General features: G+C 35.0%; 1 protein-coding gene across 35 annotated transcripts in view; it reads left to right on the top strand.

The window, feature by feature from the left end:
• Nucleotides 1–13979, top strand: part of ADGRL3 (adhesion G protein-coupled receptor L3) — an 828850-nt gene that overhangs the window by 676957 nt on the left and 137914 nt on the right. For 30 of the 35 annotated variants that reach the window (XM_045473912.1, XM_045473914.1, XM_045473896.1 and 27 more), the window contains 2 exons: nucleotides 596–781; nucleotides 3790–3828. In XM_045473912.1, the coding sequence (XP_045329868.1) occupies nucleotides 596–781; nucleotides 3790–3828 (225 nt within the window). The remainder of the gene's footprint in view (nucleotides 1–595; nucleotides 782–3789; nucleotides 3829–13979) is intronic. The other 5 variants (XM_045473918.1, XM_045473919.1, XM_045473916.1 and 2 more) reach the window with 1 other exon arrangement.

The raw sequence follows: 13979 nt of genomic DNA, 5'->3' as shown, positions 1-13979 counted from the left end.
AATAAGCATGCAGCTTCAGAAAAGGAAGATGCTAGAAACAGCAGTAATTTGCTACCTAGTTCAGTGGGAACAAAATCTCATATTTAGTTAAGAAGAAAATGAAGACCCTTTGAAAAACAGGGATTGTATTTGGGACAAATTTTTGGAGTTTAGCATCAGTCCGTATACATTGTGTATTAAGTGCTAAATTAGGCACAATGGAAACTTTGTGCTTGTCTCTTAGAACTTAGAATATGGTTGGGGATTCACAACTGCATCATCACAACTCATCAGCATCCAATTTAGAAACTCACAGAGAAAATCATAGGGCAAACCTTAGATGTGACCACTCAAATGGATAATTAGGGTGAGAACAATTTTTAGAAGACTCTTCAAAGGGGACTTTCCTAAAGATATGAATTTCAGGTTAGGTATTGTGGGAAAAGATGGATTAGTAGGAAAACCTGAGACTATCTTCCAGGTGAAGCCGGAGTTAAATAACTATGTCTTGGCTTGATGATTATAATTCCCATGCAAAAACAATTGTTCACAGAGACCAATAAAATCCCTTACTTAAGATCTCTTTCCTTTTTATTCTGTTTTCAAAAAACCGCAGTTAAAATCTGGAGAGACAGCTGCCAACATAGCTAGAGAGCTGGCTGAACAAACAAGAAATCATTTGAATGCTGGAGACATCACCTACTCAGTCCGTGCCATGGACCAGCTGGTAGGGCTCCTAGATGTACAACTCCGGAACTTGACCCCAGGTGGAAAAGATAGTGCTGCACGGAGTTTGAACAAGGTAAGGACTTCAGCTATATATTTTTAAAGCTGTAGTAGGATCAGTGAACCTTCCTTGGTTAATTTCTCTCTATAAAATTTGTTCGTTCTAAAGAGCATCACTAGTTACATTCAGTCTGCTTCACTATTTTATTATTAATGATGACCCACCCTATTTGGCCTCTAAAGACACAATAAATGATAATCTCTCTCTTTACAAAAAATGTAAATTTTTTGAATTTACAATTCTATTTTCTTTAGTGTTTACTGTTTTGAATGCTAAATTCTGGCAAGGTCAATACGAGTAAATGTGATTTATTTTGCTTCTTTTCTTCCTTTTAAACTTTTATTTTAAAATAATTACAATAAAACAAATGTCTAATTGCAATAAACAAAAATCTAATAAGTATAAATTTAGAAAATAGCAACAATGAGAAAGGATATTAGCAATTCATTAAAGATGCTTTAAAAACGAAATGACTTAATCTAATTAATATTATACTTAAAAACTCATGAGGCAAGTAATTAGGTTTTAATTTGTATTTCCTTTTGATATTTAAATTACTCAGATTTTACTTCACTATGTTAACACTTAGAAGGTTTAATTGTATTTCAGCAAATCTGAATAATGAAAATAATACATTTTTAAATTTCAGAGAAGATACATTTTATATGTTCTTATTGATACTTATAAATATACAATATATTTACATACATTATATAAACATATACAAGCATTTTATGTTTATTGTATATAACCTATACACCATATAAGCACTTAACTTACATAACTGTAAAATATATTTTACATATTTATAAGGAATATAATTTATTACTTATAAAATCACATGGTGAAATAACTCCATGATCAAAAACAAACTAGAATTGCTACCATCAAATGACATATGTTCCCTGAAAGATCTTTGTGCAGGAGAAGTGATCAATTATGGAAACTGGATTTTAAGGCCTTGAATGTCTGATAGTCCTACTACTGTATAAAGCAAGAATTTGGCAGTAACAGACTAAAGTCCTCAATGGAATTCACTAAATGAACATTCCCCTTTAGAATGACAAATGACTTCTGAGTGGTGTTTTAATATGTTAAGTTCTTTTGTGTCTTATTAGACTAAAGTCTCACTGATAAAGATGGAGAAATTTTTCCAATAATGATGGTTGGATATAGGAAAGCCTACTATTTTATCTGGCAAATACAGTTTTTCCTGCAGTTTCATCCTCAGAAAACAGATTCTGTTTTATCTAGTAGATATAAATTATCATTAGAGGTTTGTTTTTTTTGTTCATGCTGAACATAAAGGAGTTATTTTTGTCACTTATACCCCTGACAGAATCACAACCAAGTCCCTGATAAAATGTAATCCACAGCGGCCTATGTAATCTGGGCATGCTGTGATTTTAATGTGTTATTACCCAGGCTGACTGGATGCTATTAATGAATATTGCCGCCAGCTATTGTTATCCTAATGTACTGGAGGTAGTAATTTCTATTAATGTTACATATCCATAACATTACTTGTTATAGCAATACTTTGTATCTTTATTTAAAAATGATGTTGATGTCTGACAATATCAGGTAAAGCTGGCAATTAATGTCACATTCTAACTGGCTACAGCTAATCAGCTTGCCTACTCTGAATATCAAATAACTACATAATGGGCAAATTTCCATTTGTGAAGCTTTTTAATGCTTTCTTTTGTTTCCCATTTGGCTCTTTTCAGTTGTTTATATAATGTGGTTTGTCATATGTTAATTTGCATGATGGGGTAAGGAGATGGGAGGGCAAAGGTTATTCACATGCTTGCTGGCTTGCTCTCATATCCTGTGGTTCCCACTGTTCCCCGAAGCAGTTATAACCCATCAGATTTGCAAAGTCAACTTGGTACAAATCAATTGAACTCCACATTGAAATTCTGAAGGGTTTAGAGTCCTGCAACACCAAGATGCGAGTCAGTGATCCAAATGACAGCGCTGGCAATTTACTTGCACTCATTCCTCACTTAATTCTGTAGAGGAGTAACTGCAGTGTGCTCTTTGAAGAATGCATGAATTAAAGTTGGGAGAGTATTAGCCACACAAAAGGCATCAGAGTAACTGCTTCTTTAACCTGGGTAATTTTCTCCTTCAACAATCAAGGCTACTGAAGGGAAAAAAAAAAATAGGGAAGTGGAAGAAAATCACAATCGAATTTATAAAATTTTGTGTCATTTATTTAAACAGGGCAATTAAACTTATTAATTATTCATTCCATCATCAGAAAAAAAAAATGTTTGGGATTGAATATGAGTTGTTGTTAACCTTTTGCCCAGAAAAACATCACTCAGTATGCAAACAAATAAAAACAGGCTTCTTATCCCACAGAAGTTTCTAAAATGTATAAATTTTTTTGGTCAAAACTGTGAAAAGAAATTATTCAAGAAATAAAAGCAGTGATAAGTCAGAAGATGAATCACATTCTTCTAATCAGAAGTTACTTATCTGTTGGTATCTTTCCCTTGGAATCAAATAACCATAATGAATGGACATTTCTATTTTTCTGATAAACGGAATTTTTTGTGTTTGAACATACGGTTTGTGGTGCATATTAACCATCTCTATAATCTCTAAACCACAAACAATGGGTTCCAAAGTTTTGATATAACTTCCTTAACTTCATGTCTTCATTTGTGGCCCATGAATTAACCGCTAACCTGATGTGAAATGAATCATTTCAAATAACTGAAGTGTAATGATTATTACTAATTTCTACTACATTTATCCCCAGATTTCCTCCCATCATTAACAACTTTATACCATACAGTTTCCACCTGGCTTATTCTGAAAGGGCGTTGGCGACTGTCTTTCAAGCCATGGCTTACATTTTGCTGCTGCTTAGCTTTCATTCTCCTCTAGAAAGTAGTGCACAACAGAATAAGGTGTTTTGTGTAGATGCGTTCTTTTATTTTTCTTGTTTTCTTCTGTCACTAACTTGTTTTTTCTATTCTGTGTTTAATCTGCTGTCTTAATGGATTCAGCTTCAGAAAAGAGAGCGCTCTTGCAGAGCCTATGTCCAGGTACTTTCTGCGTTTTTATAAATGTGTTAAGTTGTTGAATTGTCTCTGTTGGTGATAGCATTGATGGGCATCTGATAGCAAAACGGTAACGTACCCTGTTGAGCTAAAGGGATTTCAGGGAGGGCATGAAGGGTGGGGACAGAAAGACATATGAAAGGGTATGTGCTGAAAAGAAATTGGCAGTGCCCATGCTCTGTCATCCAAGATGAACACAGACCAACAAGGAGGTGTAACTTGGAATGTGGGAATTTTGATCATAACTAAAAGGTGAGTTGGGTGCAATACGTAAATCTCTAATTTCTTCATAGAGGTGTGTGTGTGTGTGAAAGCATTTCATTAATACACTGGGCCAGCTAATATTTGACTAGCAAATCATTCAGAAATGACATTTAATCAGCCATTTAAGACAACGAATAGTCCAGAATACTTGGAACATCGTGCTTCTGTACCAAAATATTCCACCCACGTGGTGACTGTCTTACCTTCCCACCCATTATGAACATCTTAGTCCTGATATAAATATAATTTTTCCCCAGCTAACATGTTGCAATTTGTTTCTAAGCAGGGTAGAAACCATTACTTTGTTCATGGGGTCTGTGTGAAAAGAATGGCAGAAACAACTTTATAGTTATTTTTACAAGACAGGAAGGCAGTGTAGAGGTTTGAAATTTTTTCTTTTTCCTTTTTCCCCTCTAGGTTCTTTGGCTGGTCTAATAATTAAATTGACATAAGACAGATTAACAGGAGAAAAAAAAACAACTGTAATTCCAGATGTACAGGAACCCCCAAAGACATGAACTGGAAGGCAGTCAGGCAATTGAATGTTATTCTAAACTAAGGAATGGGATAAGGACCTGAGGCTTTAAAAAAGAGGGACAATAATTTACATCAAACAAATATTAGAAAGATAAGCTTTTAATGTGCATTTTACTGTATAAATTTATGAATCTTTGAGTGTAAGGAACATTCAGCTGTTTTTTTGTTTTTTCCATATATATATTTATATATATATATATAGATATAGATATCTTATATATATATTCTATATATAATTATATATATCTTATTTATGTATTCTATATATAAGATATATATATCTTATATATATATTCTATATATAATTATATATATAGAATATATATATCTTATATATATATTCTATATATAACTATATATATAGAATATATATATATATCTTATTTATATATTCTATATATAAGATATATATATATTCTATATATAAGATATATATATATATCTTATATATATATATATTCCCTTAAGATATATCTCCTGTCCTCGTAATATGTATAATAGGTAGAGAAATTGAAGTATTCCTCAGCAATGAAAGCTGAAGATCATTTTTTAGCAATTTTAGGATTGTTTTTGATTGCAATCTATGCTATCCCTTTAATAGGGCCTTGGAGATAATTAGCCTTTTGGTATTTAAATCTGTGAAATGCATGGTCATTCAAACATGAATCTCTGATGGAAAATTAATAGCACAGTTTATTCAATGGCTGATTTCCTGGTGTTATAATTGCCTGGCTATGAATAAATGTTTCAGTTATTGACTAAACATCTGATAAGACCAAATACAAACAGAATATTTGTGAAGTAGAAATGCTCTGCTTACTAAGACCTGGCATTACTTCTATTCATTTTAACATAGATGATCACTCTATGAAATTCTAGGGTAAATAACACTTTAAACTTTATTTGAATTTTAAAGACTTGTTTTATGTTCCCTATTGTTTCTAGGTTTGGAGCACTTTCTGAGCTATGTATATATGATAGGTTTAAAACACACTAGAAGCGCTTTATGCATTAAATTTGAAAAAAAAAAAGTAGCTGTTTAAACATGAGATTCTTTAAAACTGTGGCCTTTACATCAGTATAAACAATGATTCTTCTAGGTTTGACTTTGACCATCAAATCCATTTAGCTTTTAATTGTTTAGAGGTACTGTGTCTATTCTATGATTTATCTAGATCAGTCTTTTACTTCTTTATACTTCCTACATTTGTTTATTAAACATAAAAAGCCCAGTAAAAACTGAACTATCATCTGGCAGCCATGATAACTGAATACTGTTCTGTAGGTGAATAATTAAAAGGTGATTGCTTTGATTTTTTTAAATAATATGCGAATCTCCTAATACTCAGTATGCTCGTACCTCAAAAAATTTAACAAAAACAAACAAAAAAATTGGGTCCAGTATTTTTTCATTTAGTTTTAATATAGATTACACTGAAGTCTTTGTTCACTACCAAAAGATAGAAACTGATACAAGTCATAGTAAAAAAAAAAAAATCATTATCATGTCTGGGGCAAAATAGATACCTTCATTCAAGAAGAGAGTGTTAAGTATTATGCCAAGAAAGAGAAGTAAGGCTTGTGTTACATCTGTAACACGTACTGTGATGTCCTATGTTAATAAAAGGTACCTTAAAAATGAAAATGAGTTCACTGAGATCTGGAGAGATGAGATGATTGGCCCAAGGTCAACCACTAGCACCGAAGGCACTAATGCTGTTGTCCTAACATGTCTGTAATGTTTTTGCAACATGAACAGTGATTTATTGTTGAGAATAAATGCATTTATCAGGCACTAATTCTGTGGCCATCACTGTGTGGAGCAGTTTGCATAAATTCTTATTTAATATTCACAACAATCTTTTGATATAATTATAAGAGAGAGAGAGCAGGAGAGGGATAGAGGAAGAGGAAGAGAGAGAGAATCCCAAGCAGGCTCCGCACTGTCAGAGCAGAGCCTGATGTGGAGCTCAAACTCATGCACTGTGAGTTCATGTCCTGGATGGAAATCGAGAGTCAGATGTCTAACCTACTGAGCCACACAGGCACCCCAATTATTGCTATTTTTAACTTAGAGTAGAGAAAATGAGACCCAGGGAGAAAATTAAGTGACTTTAACAAGATCATACCACAGTAATGAAGGGGGTCCTGAATTCAAAGCTTGGACTTCCTGATTCTGAAACTCATGTTCCAAATCCCTAAGATATGGCTATTCCAGAACTGACTTCATTATTTGGTGTTAGGAGTCAGGATAGATCTACTGGTTTACATTTACTGATTTATTTTATTTTATCTCAGGGATGATATAGAATAAAATAGTTTTATTTTCCTTCTTGTTTGAGGTTCAGTTCACATGGCTGTATAGTAATAATTTTGTACTGCTAAGTTCAAATACACACATAACTTGCTTTGAGGTCCTTTTGTTTTCAGAGGACACTGTGATAAAAAATGATCATATTAAGAAAGGAAAAAGCAAATAGAAAATACAGTAACGCTGTGTTAAAGGAGGAACTGTAAAACTGTTTTCCAAAGTGACTGCACCCTTTTACACTTCCAACCAGCAATACATGAAGGTTTCACTTCCTTCACATCCTCGGCAACACTTGTTATTTTCTCTCTTTTTTGAGTATAGTCATTCTAGTACAGGTGGATTGCAAAAGTCCTTAACTCCAGTCATGGAATGGGGGCTTGGGTGGGTGTGGGAGTGTGGTATGTGAACCAGTGAAAAGTCATATGACTCCAAAGAGACATCCGTGGTTTTCATGAGACTCTGGGAGTACAGGTTGACCTCAAACCACTCAAGAACTGCTTTCATGTTGTATAAATGAAACCAGAACTTAGATTTTCATTTTTTTCTCAATTGTCAACCCTGTGCCCAGTTTTTAAATAGTAATGTTTGTTAGCATTGTTCTCTTCTTTAGAAGGAAATATTAAGAAATACTGGCAATCATTTTTCACAGTTTTAAAAGCAGGACATTTTCCTAGCTAAGTGTTATATATATTTAAAAAAATTATCAGCCATTCTTTTTGTTCTCCAGATCTCAGAGGCAGCACATATGCCCTGTAGATTCTGCAGTTGACCTTGCTTAATGGAAAATATAAGAACATACAGTTATGGATATGAATCTTTTGAGTCATCCTTTGGAAGCTGCTATTACCTGCACAGTCAGGCTGAGAACTGATTGGAAAAAATTGGTAGATGGATGCAAATGAACACACACACAGTTTTCTTCCTTCCGTCCTACCTTCCTTCCTCCTTTCCTTCCTTTCTCCTTCTCCTTCTTCCTCTTCCTCTTCTCCTTCTCCTTCTCCTTCCCATTCTCCTTCTTTTTCTTCAAAGGCAGATGGTTTGTGTTCTTTAAAGCTTACAAAGAATTTGAAACACACTGTTAATTTTAATTCACGACTATGATTTGCTCATTATAGATTTGTTAATTTAGTTTGTTTGTTTTGCCTTAATTATCCACGAGATATCTCTGGGCTAGGCACCAGCAGTGCCAAAACAGTGTCTGTCTCCGACTATGGAAAAATACCACATAATAATTAACAACAAAAACATTCAGGAGTTAATAGTTGAGCACATGAGCCCAATAACCTTATCAGCACTGGGATACAGCAACACACATAACGGGCAAAATCCTGCCGTGATATTTCTAGGGGCAGAATATAAACAATACAGTAAGTACATGAAAAATATGGCATATGAGATGATGATAAATACTAAGGAGAAAAAGAAATGCATCACCAAGTTGATATTTGAGCAAAACTCTGAAGGAGGTGAGGGAGTGAACTATGCAGATACACGGGGAAAAGCACTCTTGTACAGAGACAGAAAATTTCTGAGGTAGAAAAATGCCTGTGGTATTCCAGGAGGCCAGTGCAACTGGTGCATTGTAATTTTACATTTTTTTTAATGTTTATTTTTTTGAGAGAGAGAAAGAGTGAGACAGAGTACAAGCAGGGGAGGGACAGAGAGAGAGAGGGAGACACAAAATCTGAAGCAGGCTCCAGGCTTGGAGCTGTCAGCACAGAGCCCAAGGCGGGGCTTGAACCCACGAACCGTGAGATCATGACCTGAGCTGAAGTGGGACGCTTAATGGACTGTAACTGGTGCACTGTAAAAGAGAAGAGGGTATAAGAGGTAGCAAGGGCTCAGATGTGACAGACCATCATAAGGATGCTGGCTTTTATTCAGAGAGACACAGTAAACCACTGTAGGCTTCAGAGCAGAGTGATGACGTGACCTAATGTGTTTTAAAAGTAAAGAATAGATTATTGGAGGAAAACTAAAGCCTGAAACAGGGTGACCAAGCACAATAGGGTCAAATAGACTCATTTGAGTCTCACTGAGACTCACTGAGTGTGAGATGCTGAGATAATTACTCAGGTTCAGGATTTCTTTTTAAGTGTACCAAACAGAATTTGCTAAGAGATCATATGTGACATGTCAGAGAAAGGAGTCAAAATGACAAAAAGTTTTGCCTGAGCTTCTGGAAGGATGAAGTCACTATTTATTGAGACAGTCTGTCTGTGACCAACTTGGGACCAGAACAAAAAGCACTTCACTTTAGGGCATGTCAACTTTGAGATTCCCGTTAGTTGCGCAATGCAGATGTTAAATATGCAGTTAGTTATATAAGCATGCAGTTCGGCTGAGAGATCAGGCTAGAAATCATCATTTGGCAATGTTTCATTTCAAGTGGCATTTACAGCCAACGTGCTAGATGAATACATCAACACAATGAGTGTAGAGAGAAGAGGAAGGAATCTAGGACGGAGCCCCAGGATACTGCCATACTCTAAGAGGTCAGGGAGAAAAGAAACCAACAGGAGAGGCTGAAGAACAGCCTTGAGGAACAAGGGAAACCTGCAGAGCATGGCATTCAGGAATCCACTCCAGTTCGTATTTCACAGAGGAGGTAATAATGTCAATGTCTGAATCTGCTCAGAAATGCTGACACAGGTTTTCAAGGATAAAAGTAATGTCAACTGTTGATTAATTGAAAAAATCCCAAAGCCCATATATCTATATTATTATGTGTACTTTCTGATTTTTTTTTTTTACCTATTCCTTTCATTCTTTTGTCTCCAATGCAGACTTTCTTGTGAACCTAAGTTGCCACTTGCGTCTTGGACAAAGTGCAAATTGAATTATGCCCGTTTTACTTGTCTGCCTTTGGTGCATGAGACAGGAAGGATTCTAACCTCCATTTATACCGCTAGGAAGAAATTAATGAGTATTTTCAAGTTCCTTGTTTGGTCACTTAATTGGCTGTGTGACAAAGAGCTCCGTGGTGCATGTCAAACAACTTTCAGAGTCCTCTAATGATTTGTGCTTTGCTTGACTTGTGATACTATTCTGTGTGGCCTGTCAGGCTGGATATCCTTGTTAAAGTGGCTAGAATAAATTGGCTAGTGGTGTGCATACAATGTAGTATATTAACTACAGCAACAGGGAGTACTTTTAGCAGCTCTTTCAAGAGATTTCGATGTTTGCCCATAAGCATCAAAGCCAACCCAAACTTTCATTTAATATAATTAAAAGGACATCTGAAAGTAGTTTGAATCACAGCAGGTTCTTGAGGTTTGGTAACCCTTTGTTAAAACCCTGTGAACTTAATATATTTCACAGCTTGATAAATCTGCACTTGATTTGTGTCAGTAAGAGAGAAAATATAAATCTGCACCCTGCGTGTTTCTGGTGCCCTGAACCTATTGCTGAAAAACATTGAGATCAAAGAAAGTGACTTCCATCGACAAAACCAGAGTAGTTTTCTTCAGAGAAAGAAGTTGTAAGAATTCTCTCCTGTAAGTTGTAGTTATTAAATGCTGTGAGAAAGCAGTCGTTGAATCAAAAGACAGTGAAACAGCATGTAATGTAGCAGAGTAAATTATACAGGTTATCATTTAAAACATGGACAGGTCACTTCATCTATCTCATAATTAAACAACCTCCAAATGACAGATGTTAATCATGCAGATCCTACTCTGACGTGCATAGAACATCATTCTGGGGAATCTCTCAAAATTCCTGTGGTGAATGTGTCAGGTCAAGCAGTGATGGCTGCTTTACAGTCATTTCCGACTCTTCCATTTTGCACATTCCTATAAATAAACAAAATGTTCCAGCTGCTCTTTGTATATACATGGTTTATGAATGCTTCGGGAAGTAATTCTTATGAGGGTCAAAAAAACCCCTTCTGTTTTTAAATAAAATATTTTCATCTGAAACAAAAACATTTTCCCACTTCTTTTCACCAAGTTATATTCTCTCTTATAATTTTCTGATCAAAGCCTGGGTCATTAATTAATTGTTAATTTAACGTTCTTTTTAATGTATCATTTCATTCTGAAGGGTTTACTTTCAGAAAAGTTTTAAATACATAGACTGTATAAATATTATTTCTGTGCAAAAAAAAGGATAGACATCAGTTTACTTTGTTATTTCTTTAATATCTCTATGATCACATAGCTAACCAGAAGGAAAAAGATATTAAAAATAGCATTACAGATTTAAGACCCTACTTTCTGAAGCTATCATTACCTTTTCTGATGCAGGTCAGAAAAGAAATGGAAGTTTTAAGGTATAATTTGCAGTAAAGTAGTTGCCTGATGGCTTGGAACCAAACAAATGATTTTTTAGTACTGCTCCCTACAGAGTTCTAATTTTGATATTTTCCCTTATCTAATGTATGAATTTTATACAGCTCGTAGTATCACAAACTTTACTATGGTGACTTAAACAAACCAGGGTTTTATTCATATGCATAAAAAAGAATTGCAGTCCAGGATTAGCATGAAAATTCCACATCAGAGACCAAGGCTTCATCTGTTTTTCTGTTCTATTATCTTTAAAACATGTGCTTCCATCCTCAAAATGAGACAATGGCAGGGGTGCCAAAGTGGCTCAGTCAGTTAAGCATCGGACTCTTGGTTTTGGCTCAGGTTAAGATCTCACAGTTCATGAGTTCAAGCTCTACATTGGTCTGTGTGCTGTTAGTGTGGAGTCTGCTCGGGCTTCTCTCTCACTCCCCCTTTCTCTCTCTGGCCCTCTCTACTTATACTTTCTCTCTCTCAAAATAAATAAACTTAAAAGAAAAAATGAGACAATGGCTACTTAGGTTCCAGTCGTCACTTCATGCTAATCTCTAAACAGGAAGATCTCCCCATCATCTCCCCAGGCATTCAGCTCTTTATAGCAATCACTATTATCAGCCTCTTAAAAATCCTACCAGAGAAGACTATTTTTATTCTTATCCATGTTTTTGTGATCAATTTTATTTTTATCAATCTTGTCATACAATCACAAAACCGTATTGTTCTCTCTGCCTACATTAAGGACTTTGGGGTTAGCTTGTGGCAGAACCATGCAATGGGGCAGCATTCCTCCACTGAAAGGAATGAATGTGTAGAGATAGTCACAAGGTAGACTTGCATCATGGTTTACGTCAACAAAACAACTTACCCCTTCATCAGTAGGAAATGGGTTGAATAAACTGCTACACCAAATAATGGAATACTCTTTAGCTATGGAAGAAATGAGATAGATCTTGCATTGATTTAGAAAGGTAGGTGTGGTATATTAGAGGCAAAAAACAAATAACAACATACTTGTAGTGATCACATTTGTTGGTATAGACATGTAAATATTTGTAAGTCTGGAAGGATCCATGACAGTTAGAGTGATTTCTTTTTCTGGTGAGGTTGGTGGTGTTATCCCATAAACCATCTTTCAGGTTTTAATTTATATATGTCTGTATTAAAAAATACATTACAAGAGGTATACTTTTAATTTTTTTATTAATATACATTATTTTATATATTTAGATGCCCTACTTCAAAGTGAAATATCATATAACTGAACCGATTTTTCCCTCAAGAACAGCTTCTCTGGGTGTTTTTTCTCTTTATTTTATAACCATTCTACCAGTTCTCAAAAATATCTAGAGTCATTATTATTTCAAGAAGAAGGGCTTTTTGGATGTTTTTATGGTTGAATTCATTTTGAAACCAGTGGAAACTCTCCTCCCTTCTGTGATACAACACTCTTCTGGCTCCTTTTTCTTCATCTCAGGTGTTGACAGTTCTTTCTACATTTTCTCTATCATTAATGTTTCTGGGCCATCAATTCTTCCTCTACTCAGTTTATCTGGGTAATGTTGGATGTACCAATGGCTTGTTTCTTACTTAAATTTATGTTGCCTAAACCTGTATGTCAAGAATGGGTGTTTAAGTGAGCTGCAGCTGAGGGGGGTAAGAACATGTCCCAGATGTGCCACTTTGGCATACTGATTATTTGAAAGCAACAAATATACTAAAATAACCCTTATCTTCCATTAGATTCCCCTATATATTTCCTAGTCAGTTTCCCACAATATACTGTTCCTGAAAGCTTAAACCTTTTCCTTTATCTTGTCACTTCTTTACAAATATATTGTCCTTTTGTTTAAAAAATCATCTAAGCTCTCAGTCCTAACTGCTTCTTTAAATATTTTTTCCTATGTAAGTTCCTATATGCACATAAAAATATTAAATAAAATGTGTATACTTGTCTTTGGTTTATCTTATGTCAGCTTAATTGTCAGGTCCCATTATAGAACCTAAGAGATTGGAGTTGAGGAAAGATTTTTCCTCCCTTACCAGGCCTCTGTAGACCTTTTAAATTGATGCTATTCAAGTACATAGCATTCAAAATAGGGAAACCAAGAATTCATTATGTTCAATGCCCTCTGCATTTTAATAGACAAAGCTTTGCTTCTCTTTTAAATCTCTACTTTTCTTCATCCCCATAGCCAGAATGCATGGATTTGAACCCTGGTTCTGCCCTATGTTAGCTAATTAACCTTAAGCAAGTTACTCAAGTTCTCTCAGTCTGTTTTCTCACCACAAGATGAGGATAATAATCACTTTTACCTCCTTGGGTTATTGTCAAAGTCAAAGGAGCTGATGCATAAAGCATTCAGATCAGAGTTTGGAACATTCTCAATAAATATTAACCATCATAATTTACATCACTCCTCTACTTGAAATTTTTCAGTGACTTCTTATTGTCTTTAGGAAGAATTGCACACATGCTTTGCAAACATCTTTGAAAACTTGCCTTCACTTACTATCTTGTCATGGAACCCTCAGCACTCTGCTCTGCCATAGGACATCTTTTCAGTTCCTTGGAGGTGCTTGTTCTCTTTCACCTCCAGACCTATATGTACATGCTCTACCTTTTGCCTGTTTGGTCCATGTTGAATTTAAACTTGGAATTGTACTTCACGGAGCCTTTTCAATACAGTGCTTGAACACTGTTTCCACTATGTTAATGTTTGCCATGTTTGTACTTG

This window comes from Leopardus geoffroyi, chromosome B1, assembly GCF_018350155.1.
Source record: "Leopardus geoffroyi isolate Oge1 chromosome B1, O.geoffroyi_Oge1_pat1.0, whole genome shotgun sequence".
NCBI classification, from domain to species: Eukaryota; Metazoa; Chordata; class Mammalia; order Carnivora; family Felidae; genus Leopardus; species Leopardus geoffroyi.
This window is presented reverse-complemented; position numbering and strand designations above follow the sequence as displayed.